A 21,260-nucleotide genomic window follows, 5' to 3' on the forward strand; every position below is an offset into this window, starting at 1 on the left:
TGCATCAAGGATGGGGACCCACTAACCTCGTCGGGGCTGGAGGCCTGGTATGTGCGGTTGTCATCGCTGAAGTCCTGGTCTGCCTCGGCAAACTCGGTCTCTGTGGCTGCTCCGCGGGCTTCGTACACAGGGGTGACGTTGTGGCACAGGGCGATGGCCTTCACTGCCTCATGGACTCGGCTGCTCACGCTTTTTCTAACCTTGGGAGCTGAAGATTGAGATTTTCTTGGAGGCGTTGAACTGGTGCTGTTTCCACCGGCTTGAGAAGGAGTCTGTCAAATATGGGACGTCAAGAAATTAGAGCCAATGCTGGGATTATTAACACGGTGATGTTGGGATGGCTGACATGCATAATTTTTATAAGCTCAGGGTAAGAAAAGCAAGAGGTGATAACCTCCACAAACCACCTACTGGAATGATAGGTTACTTCCTTATCCTTGAATTACAAAGTGATGTCTCTTGGTTGTACCAAAAAAACTCACTGCAACAACTCAAAATCTGATAATGTCCTTTTAGCAGATTTACTTTAGCCTGGCATGAATTTGCTAAATGCTTAATAATTCCTGTTTATTCATTACTTCTAAAAGTAAAGCTAACAACAGAATGGAATGGAATATTCTCAACTGCTTTCACTATTCTTTAAAAAAATAGTGTGTAAAACGGCAGAAAGCAAAAAGCAGGAGAAATGGTTATGAACATTCCCTTAGTCCTGTGAGGCCATCCAGCTTGCACCAGTCTCTGAAGCTGCCTGTCTAGTGTTGCAGATAATAATAACCAAATACAATCATCGCCACACTCTGGGGACACTCCCGGTCTGATGTCCAGTTTGCCGCCTCCCCAGGGGAGGGTGTGGGAGGACCGAGTCCTGGGCTGTCAGACATTGATGTGCTGAGCCCTACCTGCTCTGCCCTCCAGTCGCAGGGCTGGCTGGTGACAGGGCCTCTCTGTTCAGGTGGTGCCCCTTCCTGCCCACGCCCAACATCCCACACCCACGTTCTGCCCACACAGCCCTGGGTGACTTCCTCTCTCTGAGCTTCATGAAGTTCATTGATAGCTGAACGACCTCATTTCACACGAGTTCCACTAGAGACCCCGCCCTCTGTGACCACTCCCTGCCAGAGGGCAAAGGAAATCGGGTTGTAGCAATTTAGCATCTTAATAATAAAACACAACATAGGGAATAAAAGGTACTGTCTAACCAGCTAATCAACACACAGTTTTCAGTAAAAAAGATTTTTAAAATTTTTCTTCAATGAAATACCACTTGCTGTGTTTATATGACTCACCTTTACTGTTTTTAATTTTTTTCTAGTAAAATAACTTGAGCTATTAAAATCATATTTTTGGATAATATAAAATAGTTTTTTTTAAAGATGTTACTGGTACTATTTAATCTAGACACAGATTAAGTCCTATTCCTTCTCCTTTAAAATTTTCCTTCTATGAATAAATGTTCTAGGTGGTAAAATCCTCTGTATTAAAATGAATGACATCCAATTAATACAGTGCATGGTTTTAAGTGTCTGTGCTTCTGGGGGGTGTATGATCACCCAGGTGATAAATATATACCCATATAAGCCTGTTTTCATTTGACAGACTCTCAAAGGTAAATATATGCCAAACCAGGGTACATTACAGAAGAAAAAGACTGTTTTCACAAAATTGACTAGGAGGCTGACAATATTCTGCCTTCTGTCAGGGAAGAACTGCAAAAGTCACGTGTAATTCAGTCCAGTCTGTGCAAAATCAAGTCAGAAACAAATGCCTACAAACACAGTGTGCCAGCCTCTGTGGGTGAGGTCAGGGTGGGGCCCAGGCGACACCTGGCTGGCAGTTAGGGGGGTGACACAGCTCGAGGACAAGTGCACAGAGAGGCAGGAATGGCCTAGGGAAGCGATGATCCTCCACAGACTGCAGTCCCGCACTTGGGTGCCCTGGCTGACCCCCGTGGATGGCTAGGTCTGATGACCGGAATCAGCGATCATGAGTTACACGATAGGCAAGAAGAAATACAAACAGACAAAACACAAGTTGGGAACAGGGCCCTGGAAACCATGCAGCCTGAAATAAACCAGGAAATGGTCCTGTCTCCAACCCCTTGGGGTTTCAACTGACCCATGGCACCCCGGCGGCCCTGATGCATCTACGTCAGGGGCCTGGCAGGCCTGGAGGCCCAGAGCCCAGATGCCTGCCCTCGCTGCCTGAAAAGTCTCGGGCGGGCACAAGCGTGACCAGTAGGCTGCATCCTTCTGGAAAGAAACCATTCCTGCTCCCGAGACCTCAGGCAGCAGGGGCTGTGAGACTCCAGTGAAAAAGACAAGATTTAGGTTTTGTCCCCCTACCCTCCCCAAAAATAATCCTACTAGAGATACAGACTAAATATTTACAGATGAAATAACGTGATGTTATATGGGAGTTTCACTACAAAATGACATGCTGAAGGACAATGGCTGTGACAAAGGAAAACCAGCCCTACAATGATAAGCACTGAAGCTGAAAGGGCACAAATGCTGTGGACTCTACTTTTGTTTACTGAAAAGGTAAAAAAAGCATACCTTTAAAAATGTGAGGAAGTCTTATTAATTATGAAGAAAAACAGAGGGACCATTAAGAAACATACCTGACACAGTGTTCCAATTAATAATCTTAGAAATTCTATGTTTACTGAATGGCTTTTACAAATAACTAAGAAAATTTAACATGAATAAATGATTTAAGGTCATTAAGCCTACAAATATATAATATAGACTTTCTTATTTAAAATTAGTCTGCAAACGGTGTCTTGATTTGTAAAGGAGTGAGGTAATGCTATGTTTTAACCTAATCAGAGATGTGCCACCTCTGGGTGGGGCAGGGGTCACGCCAGGAGGGCTCTGGATCAGCACAGGACAGGCTCAGTTTCACCCAACACTTCTGGCCAAGATCACAGGCAGAATAGAGTGAGCTCACCTGTGAGTAAGAATTCCTGACATGGTTCTGTATCTCATCCATCGTGTCTGTTCCATAAGACACGGTGCCCAGATGCAGCCGCTTGAATACCATCTCGTTCTGGGTGAGGGTTCCTGGGAGAGAAGCAGCAACACCACAATCAGCACAGGACTTAGCATCAGGAAGATCAGGGCTACACGTCTGACTTCAAGTGTTACCTGCACTGTGTCCTTCCATTTCACTAGTGAGGACAAGAACTTCCTTCTGACAATGCCAGGTTGCCTTTTCAGTAATTTTGTTTGTTTGTTTGTTTGTCTTATTGTCTTTTTAGGGCCACACCTGCAGCATATGGAGGTTCCCAGGCTAGGGGTCTAATCAGAGCTATGGCCGATGGCCTACGCCAGAGCTGCAACAATGCCAGATCTGAGCCATGTCTGCGACCTACACCACAGCTCACAGAAACGCCAGATCCTTAACCCACTGAGCGAGGCCAGGGAGCGAACCCACAACCTCATGGTTTCTAGTTGGATTTGTTTCTGCTGCGCCATGACGGGAACTCCCCTTTTTAGTAACTTTTAATAACGGGAGGGTTCGAGTTCTGTGGACAGTCTGGTCTCTGCCTTCCAGTTGAGATCTGTCACTTGGTACAAATGCAAACTTGTCTGTTCCCAAAGAGACAGGCACAAAACTGAAAACTGACTCACTGTCTTTGTAACCCTGCTCCAGAACGCTGCTTGCCAAAGACATCACCCAATCCCAGACTGGCGCATTTATCTATCTCAAATAAATCTATTTTGAAAAAAGAAGTTTTTTGTTTTGTTTTGTCTCTTTAGGGCTGCACCTGCAGCATATGGAAGTTATCAGGCTAGGGGTTGAATTGGAGCTGCAGCTGCCAGTCTACACCACAGCTAGAGTCATGCCAGATCCAAGTCATGTCTATGACCTACACCACAGCTCACGGCAATGCCTGGATCCTTAACCAACCGATCGAGGCCAGGGATCAAACCCATGTCCTCATGGATATTAGTCAGGTTCATTACCACTGAGCCACAATGGGAACTCCAGAAAAATGATGTATTTTTCACTGAACAGAAACAATGCAATTAAAGCCGGCATTCATGTGTAGCAACAGAGAGGAGGTGAGGAAGGAAAGCCACTTCTCGAGCTGGTTTCTAACCTGCGAACCATGCTTCACTCCTGTGTGCAACCAGGCACTTGTAGAGAAATGGCATGCCCTAGTCCAATTTTAATAAGATTTCACGGTTTCAGCTTTCTATCAGCCAGGGACACAACCAAATGTTGTGAAGTAACAATCATGACTAGAGAATCAGCCAGAGATAATTCAGAACCTGGTGAATTTTCCTTAAAAGTGGCACGTGGGAGTTCCCGTCGTGGCTCAGCGGAAACGAATCCGACTAGGAACCATGAGGCTGCAGGTTCGATCACTGGCCTCACCCATTGGGTTAAGGATCCGGCGTTGCCGTGAGCTGTGGTGTAGGTCGCAGACGTGGCTCGGATCTGGCATTGCTGTGGCTCTGGCGTAGGCCGGCAGCTACAGCTCTGATTAGACCCCTAGCCTGGGACCTCCATATGCCATGGGTGTGGCCCTAAAAAGACAAAAGCCAAAAAAAAAAAGAAAAAGTGGCACATAATTCCCAATGTTATTTATCTCACAGCTCTGAAAGGAGACCCTAAAACCTGCACGCACATCACCTAGTCTGAAAATGTAATAGAACCCAGGTGTATGGTTTTTGCTTCTCCAGTTTTACAGCACAGCCATACGGGGTTTCCATGCCCCGGGAGCCACACATGCTGTGCCATCTCCCCTGGGATTTCTGCCCTTGCTGCAAAGTAGAGGGTTACCCACGGACACTGATGTGGCTGTAAATGTGGCTGTGACCAGACAGCCAAGCCATCACGGTGAAAGCTGGACTTTTTACATGGTACAAAAATCCCACATGTTAGTAACTAGTTGTTTTCACTGGCACACGTGACATTGAACACATAAAACAAATTCTGTCTGTTTGTGGCCAGGATGAGGCAGGCAGAGTAGGGCTGCTGAGCTGCACTTCCTATGGCAGGGGTCTTCTGGGGGTGAGGCTGTGCTCTGGGAACGTGAACTTCGAGAGGATCACTGTAATTACAGTTCTCTGGTTAAAAAAATAACAACTATCAGAGATCACTGAAATGATGGCAAAAAGTAAGAGAAATGTGCTTTTAGATAAACACATTCTGGTTAAAAGAAAACATGATATTCTTTTTTTTTATGATACAAATGAATTTATTCACAAAACAGAAATAGAATCACAGACATAAAAAACATAACTACAGCTACCAAAGGCGAAAGAGGGTTGGGGAGGGATAAATTAAGAGTTTGAGATTAGTAGAAACAAAATACTATATATAAAATAAAAAATAAGGTCCTACTGTGTAGCACAGGGAATTATATTCAATATCTTGTAATAACCTATAATGAAAAAGAATATGAAAGAGACTATATATGCGTAAATATATATATACACACACATATATATAACTGAATCACTTTGCTAAACAACTGAAACTAACACAGCATTGTAAATCAACTATACTTCAATTATAAAAAAAATACTGTTGGCATACTTAGATAGCATTCAAGACATAGACATATTTGTGTATTGGCTAGCACTTCATAATTATTAGATGTTCTTAGAGCCTTATAGCAATATCAGATGCTCTTAAGTAGAATATTTTAATGAAAATTAAAAATTTTTATCTTATAAAATTTGATTTCCCCAATCATTATAATAACAATGGTACAACAGGGATAAAAGAATATTAACAAAATTACAGTATTGGCTGAAAATATATATGATTTCAGCTGGCTAATAAACTGTTCAGTTTACCAAGATGTGATAATTCTAAACTTGTGTACACCTAATATCCTCAAATATAAAAAACATGGCATTCTGAAAGAAATGTAACCATTCTTCTCTGTCATCATGTCATCAGCATGCTCACCAGAGGCCTTTCTCACACTTGCCAATCTGAGAGCAAGCAGTTTGTTTCTGTTTCTCTTTTCCTTTAAAAAAAAAAAAAGAAAGAAATTTTGGAGTTCCGTTTGTGGCTCAGTGGAAATGAATCTGACTAGTATCCATGAGAGGATGCAGGTTCGATCCCTGGCCCTGCTCAGTGGATTAAGGATCCGCTGTGGTGTAGGCCAGTGGCTACAGCTCTATTCGACCTCTAGCCTGGGAACCTCCATATGCTGTGGGTGCAGCCCTTAAAAATAAATAAATAAATAAATAAAATTTTATTGTAGTTGATTTACAATGTTCTGTCAAATTTTGTTATACAGCATAGTGACCCAGTCATACACATACACACATTCTTTTTCTCCCAGGAGATTGGATATAGTTCGCTGTGTTGTACAGTAGGACCTCAATCCTTATCCATTCCTTTTTTTTTTTTTTTTGGCGTTTTGCCTTTTCTAGGGCCACTCCCCTGGCATATGGAGGTCCAAGGCTAGGGGTCTAATCGGAGCTGTAGCCACTGACCTATGCCAGAGCCACGGCAACGTGGGATCCGAGCCGAGTTTGTGACCTACACCACAGCTCACAGCAACTCTGGATCCTTAACCCACCGAGCAAGGCCAGGGATTGAACCTGCAACCTCATGGTTCCTAGTTGGATTCGTTAACCACTAAGCCACGATGGGAATGCCTCTTTATCCATTCTGAATTTAATAGTTTGCATCTAACCTCAAACTCCCAGTCCATCCCACTCCCTCCTCCTCCTCCTCCTCCTCCCCCTTGGCAACCACAAGTCTGCTCTCCGTGTCTGTGAGTCTGTTTCTGTTTTGTAGATAGGATCATTTGTGCCATATTTTCGATTCCATATAAAAGTGGTATCATATGGTAGTTATCTTTCTCTGTCTGACTTACTTTACTAGCATGAGAATCTTTAGTTCCATCCATGTTGCTGCAAATGGCAATATTTCATTCTTTTTATGGCTAGGTAATATTCCACTGTATATATGTACATCTTCTTTATCCATTCATCTGTCGATGGACACAGGTGGCTTCCACGTCTTGGCTGTTGTGAACAGTGCTTCTGTGAACCCTGGGGTGCTTGCATCTTTTCTAAGTAGTTTTGTCTGGGTATGTGCCCAGGCATGGGGTTGCCAGGTCATATGCGTTTCTCTCTTCCTTCTGAAATGACTCCAGAATCACAGAAGCTGCAGAGCATGCATCACAGCTGACTCTTCATGTGCGTCTCCCCATCACTGCATCATGGGTGTGAATCCATGTAAATGATGCAGCAATTATCTCACTGCCTCACATCACATTTACTTCCCATTATAAAACACCCCCACTTAAAACACCACGACAAAGCAAATGAAGAGAAGTTTTGGCCTGCTAGGTCCCAATCCCAAATTTACACATGACGGAAGTGAAGTTGAATTAGTAGCTGAGGACAAACAGAATGATGGCAAAAGCATGAAGCTGCATGTACCACCAATCTCACTAAAAACTCGCTATAAAAGTACGTGTTCAATACACATGTGACACTGCTTGTGGCCCCAAGAGCAGCCAAGCTGCACTGCAAGATCACTGGGGTTGTGGTCCCAGCTCTGTGTCTTCAGCTGCTGGCTGTGCCTTCCCTGCCAGCTGGACGCTCCTGAGGTAGTGGCCAGTGTCCACTGTGCCAGTTCCACCTCTGGAACCTGCCTCTTCAGTAGGAGCCAAAACTGTTGACCAGAAGAATAAATCGAGGATGCTAATGGTCTATAAAAGCAGTGGCGGGAAGCAGGGGACAAAGTGGTGGAGGGCCCTCTGACTCTGCAAACTGTCCTCACTTGTGCTGCCAACAGCTTCAAGGAATGCAAACATTTTTGAAGGAAACACGACAGCATGTCAGAGAAAAAACACATGTATTCACGTTAACTGTTTGGGACCACAGGCCCTTAAGTTATCAACCAAAAACCCCAGCAGTGTGACTGCAACTAGGAGACAGAGCGTACCTAGAAAGGACATGGGGACAGAGGCCTGGCTTATGTGTGAACACTGAGCTTCAAACACCAAATACATCTCGCCCATGCACACTGACTTCCATGTCCATGGGCAGAAGAGGAGTAAGAAAAACTCCTGAGGAGTTCCCGCTGTGGTGCAGCAGAAACGAATCCAACTAGGAACCATGAGGTTGCAGGTTCCATCCCTGGCCTCGCTCAGTGGGTTAAGGATCCAGCGTTGCTGTGGGCTGTGGTGTAGGTCGCAGACGTGGCTCAGATCTGGGGTTGCTGTGGCTGTGGTGCAGGCCGACCGCTATAGCTCTGATTGGACCCCTAGCCTGGGAACGTCCTTATGCCTCGGGTGTGGACCTTAAAAAAAAGAAAAGAAAAACTTCTGAAAGTTTCAGATATGAAGTTTTACAGACATGAGGCTTTCTTGGAGAAATTGAAAATGAAGGGTTCTTCCACTTAAATGAGTAAGGCAGACAGTTATAAACATAATTATGTGCCAGCTCTTCTTCAGTGGCCAACGTATCAATGCTGCTTAAGTAAGAGGCTGATTTGAAGAGAAAAATGTGGATTTGGGATGTCTTATTGTCAAATGTCCCTCTTTTCCGGTAACGAAAGCGTTTAACATGGGGAAACACACCCTGGAACCCCCATTTGCGCATGTACACATGTGAGTGCCTATAGCCAGAGTAGTTCCACTGCGAACTAGAGAAACTTGGAATGCCAAGATGGACTCCAGGTCCCTCCTCGTTTGTCGAAGGGACACCACACACATGCACGAGCATGTGCAGGCACACACATGCACACACATGTGTGCGTGCACACACACACCCCTGGTGCCAGTGCCCCCTCCACAAGGGTCCCTGAGGAAATGACTAGCATTTCTCACAAATAGATAATAAAATATTCGTTATTTTGCCACTTGAATAAATGTACTCACAACCTTTGAATTAAAGAAACTGGAATATTGAGGCAGACATTGTCACATATAATTACTTAACATATTAAGATGAATCACACAAGCATTTTAAATGTCAGTGGTGCTGTTCCTTCATCACAACTCTGTAAAGTGCTGAGCAGGGAAGTCAGTGCTTGGGCCCTCTCGGTCAACAAGTAAGGTTAAGATTTAACAGTTAAAGATGAAAAGCCTCCATAACAGAAAATTATTTTTTAAATCTTATATTTTTGGTCTTTTTTTTTAGGGCCACACCCACGGCATATGGAGATTTCCAGGCTAGGGGTCAAATTGGAGCTGTAGCCACTGGCCACAGCCACAGAAATGCAGGATCCGAGCCGCGTCTGCAACCTACACACAGCTCATGGCAATGCTGGATCCTTGACCCACTGATCGAGGCTGGGGATCGAACCTGCATCCCTCATGGATGCTAGCCAGATTCATTTCCACTGAGCCACGACGAGAACTCTTCAAATCTTATCTTAAATGATTTTCACATTTTCAGCCAGCTGATAGTTACTACAACTTTTGTCATCTTAATACAACACAAGTTAACATGTCCCAGACTTGAAACACGGAAGAGGGCAGGGCTGGCTAAGGCAGTCAGAGGCCGAGAGAGCACCACGTCACAGAGCCTTATGGTGACCTGGCCAATATGGTGGCTCTAGGTATTGAAAATGTCTTTTGACAAAAGTGTTTGTGACTCCTGAGGAAAAAAAAAGTGTAGCTCTTTAATAAAGCAGTTTTTTGGACTAGAATGAGCAAAGCAGGCAAAAAGAAAATTTGTTTCTGAAGAAAGAATATGAGAGCATTATTCTTAGGTGGCAACAGGTATGACTCACGGGCACATGGAGGGGATGCAGGGGAAGCAGACGCCAGGCTTTCTGCTCAAACACTCCCGAGCGAGGCCTGGTCTCACACCAGTGCCTGGCCACACAGGCCTCAGCAAGGAGCAGCTGTGCGGGCACAGTCCACCTGGATCAAGCAGACCTTCCAGAAGATTCTAGTCAAGCCAAGCGACAACGAGCTGGGATGCATGCTACTTAGACCTTACAATGCAGGGATGTTTGAAAATGGTAAGACTAATTCATCAAACTGTACCATGCATATCCATTTTATAGAATGTCATTAAATGCAGGGTCACATATTCCGTTTGCTGTGCATGAGGCTTTAGAAAAAGACGATTTCCGCGCCATTGGCACCTGGGCCTGTGCAGCATCTCTGTCTCCTGCGCTCACACTGGCAAACCTCTGGACAGTGAAGCTCTTCCTGTTTGTTGGGCTAAGACCCTGGTGGCTGTTCCTGGGCAGGAGAGACCACAGGGGCCCCGGGTCTGAGTGGCAAACACTCTCCTTCGCGTTCACACTAACAGCACACACTTGGTGCCCTCAAGACCAGGGACACAGCACTGGCCACCTTGCCGCCGAGGTGCTGAGAACTGATGGGTGGCTCAGTGTAATAAGGTGACATGGTGGAAAATGGACGCTGTAATTAAAACCAGTCCAGAAACCTGTTGTTTCAGTGGGTGTTTCAGTAATGGCTTTGTTCTACGTGAAGATAAAAACTCCTAACAAAGGAATTAATGTGTGGCTGTGCCGAGTTAAGTTTTAAAATGTACGCATCCTCTGCAGCATTGTTCTTCAACAATGGTGCTGTCAGTACAGCCAGGGGGAGGTGCACGTGCTCTCAATAGGCTAAGTGACAACGACCTGTCCTCCAGTTTCAGCATCATCTGCTCGTTGATCACGAGATGCCAGAATTTCTGGTCAGTGTCAGCACACCCTGCACCCTGGCGGTTAACAGATGTCTGCTCGTGTCCAATGAATTCCTCTATGTTTCACGCACTGGTGGCCACAGATGTGTCACTATAGCAACATCATTCACTTCGGATCCTACCGGAAACACACACTCCAATCAAACCTAATTAAAGCACATGCTTTCCCGTCCACAAGGAGGAAACTATAATGCAATTATGGGGATACTTCCTTCTCTATTCTGCTCAGCAAAAGAGAGGCCGGTGATGGACGCTTCTTGTCAGGAAGCTTATTGATGAAGCATAAACCCAACTTATAGCCATCCGAAGGGCCACTTCTAGTTACGCTGGCTGGGTAAGGCCCCTCTCATCTGACGCTCAGGTCAACTGCCTGCCACCGGCCTCTGACACTGCCGGTGGGGCTCCCAGGCAGCAACCACCTGAGATTATGGAGGAAGGGCCTGAAAAAAATTCTAGACCAAAAGATTTTTTTTTTAATAGTGAAAAAAAACTCCACTCAGCTTCAACATCAGGAACACATGGCAGGAATTTCCTCCCACTACTTCTAGTACAAAGAAGCCTTTTAGGAAATGAAATGCAGAATATGTTCTGTAATATATTTCATTTTTCTGTGATTTAAAAAAAACCTCAAGAACCTAGATTACTTATCAGGCTAAAACCTTGAGAAGCACTGTTTTTGCCTTTTAAAAGTAGCAGAGTGAACTGTGTGCCAAAAAATACTTATCTTTACCCCAGATGTAACACAAATTCAACAACAACAACAAAAAACTGGAGGAGCTACAAAATAATAATCTCATCATGTTAAAACAGAAAATAAAAAGTTAGCCTTCTGAGGACAAAGAATGTCACAGGCCTCTGCTTACTGACATCAAACAGGCAGAGACACAGAGGCTCGAGTTTGCTGTATGCTCTGGGGCATGTGCTTTCCGTGTGTAAGTTCCGGTGGAATATGGGTCAGTATCATTCCAGGAGTACTGCATGCAGATTTTAAATGGCCACAGAAGGACTTCTGGTTCAGACAAGACCTGCTGACCATAACTGGGTAAATGGTGAGGGGGGCGACCGAGGGGCTCTGAGGGATGGCAGCGTGAGAGCCAGCGTGAGAGCCAGGCCTGAGGGGCCCGCTATCCTCCTGCGTCTTTCTACCCACAGTGCCAACCATCCATGAGGAGGTCACTGCTGTGTCCTATTCCTGCAGAACATTCCACCGTGTATATGTTCCTGATGGTGACTTTTTCTGTGCTGCACCCAGTCTGGTTTGCAGCCAAAGCCATGCTGTGACCATGCTGAGATGTCCCCTGGGGTAGCTGTCTGCTGGGGGAGAGGCTGGCAGGAAGCTGCTGTGCTGATCAGCCCCACCATGAAGAACAAAATGTCCCATCCAACCTGTCCCTGAGCACACAGAGGGTTTTCAGTTTGGAAAGGGTGACACTTACTGCAGAAGATGTCCTACTTACGAAATCTGTGTCTGCCCCTTCACTAGGTCTCTGTAAGGCCTTTCAAAACTTAACAACACACAGTCATAGAGTTCTTACCCATATTTGTTAAAATTTATTTTCAATTCTTTATACTTTTTGTTGCTATTAATTGGCATTTTTAGAATTAAGCATTCCCAACTGTTGCTGGTAGAGAGAAATGCGATTTAATTTTGATGCAGTGTTTATATATGTAATTAGACTATCTTTTAATTCTAAAAATTTTCCTGATGGTTTGTGTTTCTATGTTAACAATCACAGAATTTGTTTTCTTTGTGGGCAGCTCGTTGTTCATATTGGGACTTTGACCTCATGGTGGTGGCTCCTGGCTTCTGATTACATTTATCAATAGGACCAGGCAGCCTGGTGATGGGCAGTGCAATGTGCCCTGCTCCTCGAAGCGCATTCTCCTCATCTGCTTTAAATCCAGCATGTGTCCAGGACTCTGTTCCTTACATTTCTTTAGGAGCCATTTTGATTTGGGGTTTGCTGTTCTCTGGCTTTTCCATCAAATGAAGTCTGGCTGTTTTCCAGAAAAACTCCATTTCTGGCTCATCTAGTGGCCCTTTTGCTTGTTTTCTAGTATTGTCAGAGATTGCTCTTTAACGTTTTTCCCATCGGTGTGGTGCAGTTGGGAGGCATCTTCTCTGTGTACCTTCTTGACCTGGGGCCCCTCAAGTTGTTATTTCTGAGTGTTTTGATTTATTGAGCATCATCTTACTGGTCAATCTCTACCATCCCACAAAGACCAGCTTCGATGAAAACCAAATACAATCCATCAACTGGATTTTGACTGAACTGCAGTAAACTTGTAAATCCCTTAGGAAGACTGCATCTGCACAACATGGAACTCTCATGTAAGGGTCATGCTGCGTCTCTCCACTGATGTCAGTCTTTCTTGTTTCTCTGTCCTGTCTGCTCACTTTCTTCATAGACGGGTCCTCAAGTTTATGCGCACGTGTTGTACTGTCCTTGAGCGTCATGACTGGGATCTTTCTTTGTCAGTCTATTCTACACACAAGGAGGCTATCTTTATTGCTTACTGTTATCTTAATCTGTAATCTGTCACTTCACTGATTTCTTATTTTTAGCAGTTGATCTCCTTGCTTGACCATTATGTCTGTAAACATTTGTTTCTTCTTTTGGTAATATCTTATTTCTATTTCCTGTCTCACAGCAATGGCTGGAGTAATACATGTTAAATGAAAGACTTTCTTCTTCCTGACTACAGAAAAGATTTTTCTAATATTTTATTTAAATAATGTTAAATTTAATTGATACTTTTTTTTTTTACCATTTATATAAATATCCCTCTATTTCTAGTTAGCTAAGAACTACCAGGAATTTAAACCACAAGTTTAAATTAACAACTCAAAGGATTTCAGCCCTTAGGTACAGCTTTTATTATAGTACTGGATTCAATCTGTCTTTTACTTAGTATGTTATGGGGTTGATGGAACTTCTTTGATGAGAAAATAAAAAAACAAAATCAGGATAAAGAGAATTTGGGGCACGGACACAGAATGGGATAAGTCATCTGTAAGGTTCTTTAGGATTATGTTATTGTTTTAGTATCAGAATCACACACATTATTAATTGTCATTTTCTTCTAATAGCTCACAACTATCATTCCATAATAAGCCACCTTTACTCTTAAGAAGCCACTAGAGGGGTGTAATAAAGCCAGTTACATAGAAAAAAAAAAATGTAAGGCTATAGAAAACTCAAAATACAGAGACATATCTTTTAAATCTCTAGGAATTTCACATGTTGCTAATTCTGATGATCCTGGTGCATTAGTAGATAACGATTAGTTGGAGGCCGGTTTCAAGAGCAAAACCTGGAAGTTCCAAGTATGGATTCAATACTGTGTTTCACACACACACATACACACACACCATAAACATGTGGTCACAGACATGCCGGGATCATGATGGCAAAGGTGCTCTGAGGGGTACCTGTCTTGTCCGTCAGCAAGTACACCAGGCGCCCCAGCTCCTCTGGGATGGTGCTGGTCCGGACCACTGTGCCAGGAATATTTTCATCTTTCATAATCATCCAGCCATATGCTGCCTTGCCCATGTCCAGGTTGACACGCAAACTGCCAAAGAAAACCATTGAGGTCATCAGCGTGATCCGACACTTCACGTCCATGGTTTCAATATACATTTATTTACTTAGATGCATTATCTTTAATTTTATTTGGAATAGGTAGATCATACTGGATTTCAGACTTTGTTTTTTTATTTTTTTTTGGCCTTCATCTTTTTAGGGCCACACCTGTGGCATATGGAGGTTCTCAGGCTAGAAGTCTAATTGGAGCTACTGCTGCCGGCCTACACCAGAACCACAGCAATGCCAGATTCGAGCCACGTCTGCAACCTACACCACAGTTCATGGCAACGCTGGATCCTTAACCCACTGGGTGAGGCCAGGGATCGAACCCACAACCTCGTGGTTTCTAGTCGGATTCATTTCTGCTGTGCCACGACAGAAACTCCTAGACTTTAAAATAAATGAACTTGTTGACATTTAAGTCAACAGACCTTTTCACAGCCCAGAGTGTGTTCCCAGCTGACAGTAAAGTGGGTTTTTCATACAGCATTCCAGCCTGGCTGGCGAGATCAGTCATCAGTTGGGCCTAGGAGAGGAGGCCAGTGGCAAGGCCCCATCAGACACCAAGTGCCTGGGGCTCTAAGGAGAGTCCCGTCTAAGGAAGTGGGCGTGTCTTCCTGGGAATCAATATTTAGAATGGGTCTCCATTCACTTGATGAGAACATATGAGGCCTCCCCACATTGACTGAGGCCCTGCAGGAGGGACAGGCTCTGGGGCAGAGGGCAGGACAGAGGCCCTCCCAGAGCAGCTCCGAAGCAGTCCTGTCACCTGTCTGAGGAGCACAAAGGCCACTTGTCCAGGGATGTGGAGGCAGGGAGGAGGGGGACCAGAGGTGGTGGGGTCAGCAGGCCTCTCAGAGCCTGGACTTGATGGTCAGAACCAGGAGCCTCTGAGCAGGCCGAGTATGGCCTGACTTGCATCCTGTGCTGCACCCTTGTCCGCCTGGCCAGCCCCACAGCTCTGCCCGGCCACCCCTGCCCCTGCCCCAGGCCCCTGTGGCAAGTAAGCCGCCCTCTGCAGAGTGATGACCCACTAGTTCCAGCCGACCGGACGGACACAAGACATGTTATACAATTGATGAAATGTGATTATTAACCAAAATCAAGAGATTGTTTTTCCACTTATGTGAAATGGAGTGTTTCTGAAAGACTGGATAGTAATGAATTGTTTTAAAAAATTTGTAATGAGTTGTGGGTGAGACATTAAAGAAGGAACATAAGTCTTCAGGAAGATTCTCACCAGACAGATGTGTAATATCCTTTTCCTTTCACCTTAAGGAAACCCAAAGTGGAAATTACACACAATGCACTACAACTATATCTTTGCATGAGAAAAATAACATGGATTTACAAAACACACTAGAGAAAAAAAAGGGCCTGGGTGAGAATGAAAGACTCATGAATGAACATACATTTCTATGAATTAGGTTAATGTAAAATGTCTTAAGCACATGTGCATAATTCTTAAAAATTCATTTTTCTTGTTGACCTATTTTTATACATTCCGGTTGTGCACAACAAGGGCAGGTTTGGGGTGGGAAGGCTGGCCTGTCTGGAGGCCCTGCCCCTTTCATCTCGGCCCTGCCCCCCCAAGAGCCGACAGAACCCACCCAGCCTATGCTGGCACTTGTGGCTGACCCTTTGAAGCCAGCTCCCTGAACACCCCTTCATCTTTGCCTGATTAAGACTTGGCTGTTCCCAGGACACCCCCACCACACTGCCATGTCTAGGGGGACAAACTGTTGACTGTCCACAAGTAAAGTGAAGATTTACCTAGAGGGGCGCAGCATCACCACTTCGGTGATGCAACCACAGAAGGCCCATGTGCACAGGAGGACACAGCCAGAGAGGCGCTGGTCCTTAGAGCACCAGGCCACCTGCACTGGTGTGGGTGGAATTGGGTCAGTAGAAAAGTGTGATGCAAGTAGATAGACTTAATACAGTACTATTTGTGAATTTAAAAAAATACGCAAAACTTACTAATGTTCATGGGCCCCACCACATGCACCAAGGCCATAAAGACATGAAAGAAAGGACCCACCCCAAGTTCAGGAGCAGAGAGTGGGAAGGTCCATAACCTACATCTACTTTCTTAAAAATAAAAAGGGTCCGAAGCAAAGACTGATCATGTTGAATCTATGAAAAACACAAGGGCATCTGTCACCAGACTGCGAACATTTTATGCATCTTAGAAATTTCATAATTTACAGTTGTATCTCAAGGGCAACTCAAAAGCAAAGGATGGTTCAACCTATCTTAGACAATTTTGTTGTCCTGCCCGAAGCACAGGACTGGCTAGATGGCCTTCTGGGAGTCAGCCTGTAATTCTAACGAGCCCCTCTGTAAGGCCACACACTCAGGATGACAGCCCAGGGGTAGGCCCAGCTTACAGGCACCCCTACGGACCAGCTGGGGATAACCTTCTCACACAGCCATGTCAAAAATGCTCAGTTAAGTCTAATTTTTTTTTAACATAGGATATTTTAGTTAATTAATTTATTGTCCTTTTTTCAGGGCCACACCTGCGGCATGTGGATGTTCCCAGGCTAGGGGTTGAATCAGAGCTACAGCTGCCGGCCTACACCACAGCCACAGCAACCTGGGATCCGAGCTGCATCTGCAACCTACACCATAGCTCATAGCACTGCCAGCTCCCCAACCCACTGAGCAAGCCCAGGGATCGAACTCGTGTCCTCATGGATACGAGATTCATTTTCTGCTTGAGCCATGAAAAGAACTCCCAAATATTTTTATTTACAAGATGTTGATCTCATTTGATTGAAAGAATGCATGAATGTGAAATGCAAAATATAGGCATAGAGTGAAATCTGGCTAATGAAACCCTGAATGAAAGATCCCAGGGCTGTGCGGGCAGGCGGGCAGCTGCCCGGGGCCATGGGACATCACCCTGAAGCAATGGCCTGACGGAAGGAAACGGGCTGCCTTGAAGTCTCGCAGAGATAACTAGTGTGAAGAGTCCAGCATAGAAGCCACCCGCCACCTCTGGAGGGGCTCCTGGGTTTCAGTGAAAAATAAGAACTGTGAAGATAAACAAGAGGTCCCTTCTTGACATGAAAACAGGCACTAGGTGTAGAGATAACAAGATTTTTCTACAATAGAAATTAAACATTGTTTGTTCAAGAGGCTACAATTAGGAGAACCAGTAAGGAAAACATCACATCTGACAGGGTGGTCGCAGCAACAGAGCAAACACCTGGCACAGGTGTGTGTGTGTGTGTGTGTGTGTGTGTGTGTGTGTGTGTGTGTGTGTCACTGCCTCTCAAGAATGCGAGCTGCCCAGGGGTGACTGTCACTTCTGCGGTGAGCAGAACCTGAGTCACAGGGCATGAGCAGCAGCCCTTCCGAGCATCTGGGGTGCAGACTCGTGAAACCCTGGGTCACAAAGGAGCCAGAGTCTCAGACAACTGCTTGGCAGAATGAGGACAGGGCACTGTACCTTAGTACTTGACCAGCCTGGCCTCATGATCTTCATTAACCCAAGACCATTCAGATTCTTTGAGAAGATCTGAGCCTAACTTAATCCTATCAAGAAAAAGGGGGGTGGACATGCCTACACCATGTGGTGAAGCTGCTCACTGACAACACAGGTAAACACACACCTCAAGAGCCATCTGAGGAGTTGGGTCAGTGAAGGAGCCTGTGGGGAAGTTAAGCAGATTGAAATAATCACAACTTGTCTGTCCATAATGTTCACAGGTGACACCATGAGGCTGGTCTGGCTGGTTCCTGGGAAGGAGGACTCTCTGGGTGCTGGGGGCTCCTCGCAATGTCCAGCCAGAGAGCACTCTGAGGGCTAACGGGCTGGGCTCCTGGCCATGGCCGGGAGGCCTTTCAGGGGTGGACGGCAGGCCCTGGGCATGCAGCCAAAGTGCACTTAGACAGCCAAAGTGCAGCCACTTACGCTCTCCCACGGCTAGTGGTGCTTTAATAATACAGCCGCTGTTGTCTTGGAGTCATAAGAATGTGTTGCCTCACGAGACACTATACCACGAATAAATACCATGACTATTTCACTCAGGCTCGCTACAGTCTCCAAGAATGTATGAGGTAGCAGCTACCAGTGAGGGAGGGTGGAGACAATCTTTAGGTTCATAGAAACAGAGAACTACTGTAGGACGTAAGTTCACAGTTTACACATGAAAAAGCAGGAAGGAAAAATACCTTCAACTAAGACACTAATGCATATAGGGAGCAGAGCTTACATTTGCCAATTCACAATGTCTATCTTGATCAAATGTTAGTACAACAATTTGCTTTTTAATGGTAAAAATTTCTAGAAGCTCAGACTTCAAACATCAAGTTGACAGTAATTATCATCACCATATTTAGCTTACTTTTTAATGTTGTAATTTTAAGGAATTTCAAAACCTAGACCTCTATTCAACTAGTACTTTACAGTAACATGACTTGTGAACTACACACACACACACACACACATATATTAAGCCTACTATTTTGAGTATTACAGTAATCGATTTTAAGGAAGAGGTACCATATACACATTTTAAGCTCATTATATTGTCAATTTAACAAGTGTGAAATTATCTAGAGGCCCCTTCCAAAGAAGTAGAAACGTTGCCTGCAACTGTGGATGTCAGTTGGACCAGCGGTAGTTGTGACCTCTACTGTCACAAAAGAAGGATGAGCTAAACTGGCTTAAGGAGCCAGTGTGTCGCAAGTGTTCCCAAGGGGAATGTGTATGGGCCTGTTCTACACTACGGTAGGAAAGCACAGGTGGATTTTCATACAAAAGACGGTCTAAAGGGTGGTGCTTTCCTGCCCAAGTCGTCTCATCTTGCAGCTACAGACATGTCTGAGGAGACAACCTGGACCCTGAGTGTGTATGAGGTATACTTTGCTAGAACATGCAATGCGATCCCTCTGGCCCCATGTGCCTGCAGCATTTCAACTCGATTTGTTTCACTTCGTCCTGCAGCATTTATCTCAGTGCACACCGAGCCCCTCAGGGACGAAACTACTTCAAGAATTCACATGCATTCCTCCATAAGTGAGACGTATTTTTAGATCCTAATCTAAACAAAGGAAAGTCATTTAAATGACATGTTCTATCAAAAGTAAATAAAACCTTCTGTAAACTGTCACTTAAAGGCTAAAGCAAAGATGCTATTTTATCAGAATCCCCCCCCCACCGCCAAACTTATTCATTCTGTGATTCTTTAAATTTTTCACAACACACCACGCATGGCAGGGTGGCTCCAGAATGTTTACACTAAGTGGCTTCACCCAGCGCCACGCATTGTGCAGCTTTCCCACTTCCTCCTCAACCTGTGCCAGACAAAACAAAGACTTATTCTCACTCAAGGAGGAGGAAATGCTTCTGCCATCAATGAATGGTGTCACTGGTCAGCGCCCAGATCCCTCTTCCAGAGAGTCCCCTCCTGTCAGCTCAGCCTCCTAACTTCTTCTGAAGCTACTCCATGGGGGAGACGTGGGCAAGGGAATGTTATGTACGACTGATGTGGATCCCCAATTTCCATGATCGTGGACTAATGTCAACTCCTTCCCTCTGAGCCTTGGTGACAGCATCTGTACATGTCACGTGTCAGCAGTAATGCGTTGTGGGGCGGGGGGGGGGGGCGGGTCTGGGGCTTGAACAGGCAGAGAAGGCCTCACAGAAAAGGCAGAGCTGAAATGCAAAGCATGGGGTGGGAGGCACGTCAGGGCCCCTCCAGGCGTCAGCCAGGCTCCACGGCTTTGAAGGCATGGACCTTCTGTAGCTGGGACGCCAGCAGGTCTAGACCCAGATGTTCCCAGTATCCCCACAGCTGCATCCACTGCAGTAGACCCGCAGGTGAACAAAGTGTAGTTCTGGGTCCTAAGTAACGGAAAACCGCCAAGTGTGAAAAGGAGCTGAAACTGGTATGAGAGGAGCTGTCAATTACATTATTAAGTTTCTGAGTGGGCCTGGGCAGATGGGGGACCTGAAATCAGGTAGTATTCCAGGAAAAATGAACTGAGCAGCCGTGTCCACAGTGGACTGAACTAGAGAAGCCTGGAGGTCACAAAGAGAGCAAGGGGCTGGCACAGGCCATAGGTGCAGCAGGAGCATGGGTCCGAAACTCTGAGAGAGTGTCTTACATAGTCAGGATGACGGGCCAAACTCAAGGGGTGCCTCAGGGAGAGTCAACTGGGTGCGGGGGTGGGTGGGTGTGGGGAGCTTCTGTTCACACTGATGTCAGCCCTGCCCCTCAGGAGCCACAAGGACTGATCACAGGAGCAAATGTTGGGATGAATCAAACAGTAATGCGTGGTGTCCGTAACACTCAGAATCATCACAGGCTTTGTGAGGGGCCTCTAGGACACTCATTGCTCCTGCTGCACGTGGGCCAGACCTGAGCGTGTGTGTGTGTGTCTGTGTGTGTATACCTGCATATAAAACACCCATGCAGCAACGTAGATGGCAGAAGTGAGGCCAAATATTCTGCGTCGATAATGTGAAAGGCATAACCATTCCTATTAAAAGGCTAGCACTTCTTTTACTTTGTAAATGAGTAAATAGACCAATTATAAGCAATTTAATAGATTCACCTTAAAATAAAATGTCTCCGAAAGTCTAAGACTAAAGGCATGGCAAAGGCAAACAGGGAAAACACCCCAGATGGAACAGTGGTGTTTGAGTCAGAATATCAAAACCAAAGCTAATTATGGAAAAGCTGAGCAGAAGGTCAGGAGCTTTCCAGGGCTGGAAAAGCTCAGTGCAGCTCTCAATCCTACGAGTCTGTGTAGGGAAGACAAAGGCCTGGGAGGAGGCGGCCCCCTTGCTGGGCCACCGGGCTTGGGTACAAGAGCGTCACCCCTGGCTCCAAGGATGGCAAGAGTGCCAGGCCTGGTAGGACCACACTACACACAGGCCAGCATGACGCCAGGGGGCTGGCACTCTCAGGATTTTTCCTGAACTGGCTGAAAAGAAGTACTTGAGGGAGCTCCCTGGTGGACCAGCAGTTAAGGATCCAGTGTGGTCACTGCTGTTGCA

The 21,260-nt window shown here is 45.4% G+C and overlaps 1 protein-coding gene across 1 annotated transcript in view; it reads right to left on the bottom strand.

Annotated features, from left to right (window-relative positions):
• ATP9B (ATPase phospholipid transporting 9B (putative)) overlaps nucleotides 1–21,260 on the bottom strand; it is a 205,873-nt gene that overhangs the window by 41,385 nt on the left and 143,228 nt on the right. Inside the window, 3 exon segments of the mRNA XM_013985712.2 lie at nucleotides 27–272; nucleotides 2,950–3,062; nucleotides 14,089–14,231. Of these exon segments, the coding sequence (XP_013841166.2) occupies nucleotides 27–272; nucleotides 2,950–3,062; nucleotides 14,089–14,231 (502 nt within the window).

This window comes from Sus scrofa, chromosome 1 (genome assembly GCF_000003025.6).
Source record: "Sus scrofa isolate TJ Tabasco breed Duroc chromosome 1, Sscrofa11.1, whole genome shotgun sequence".
In the NCBI taxonomy this organism is placed as follows: domain Eukaryota; kingdom Metazoa; phylum Chordata; class Mammalia; order Artiodactyla; family Suidae; genus Sus; species Sus scrofa.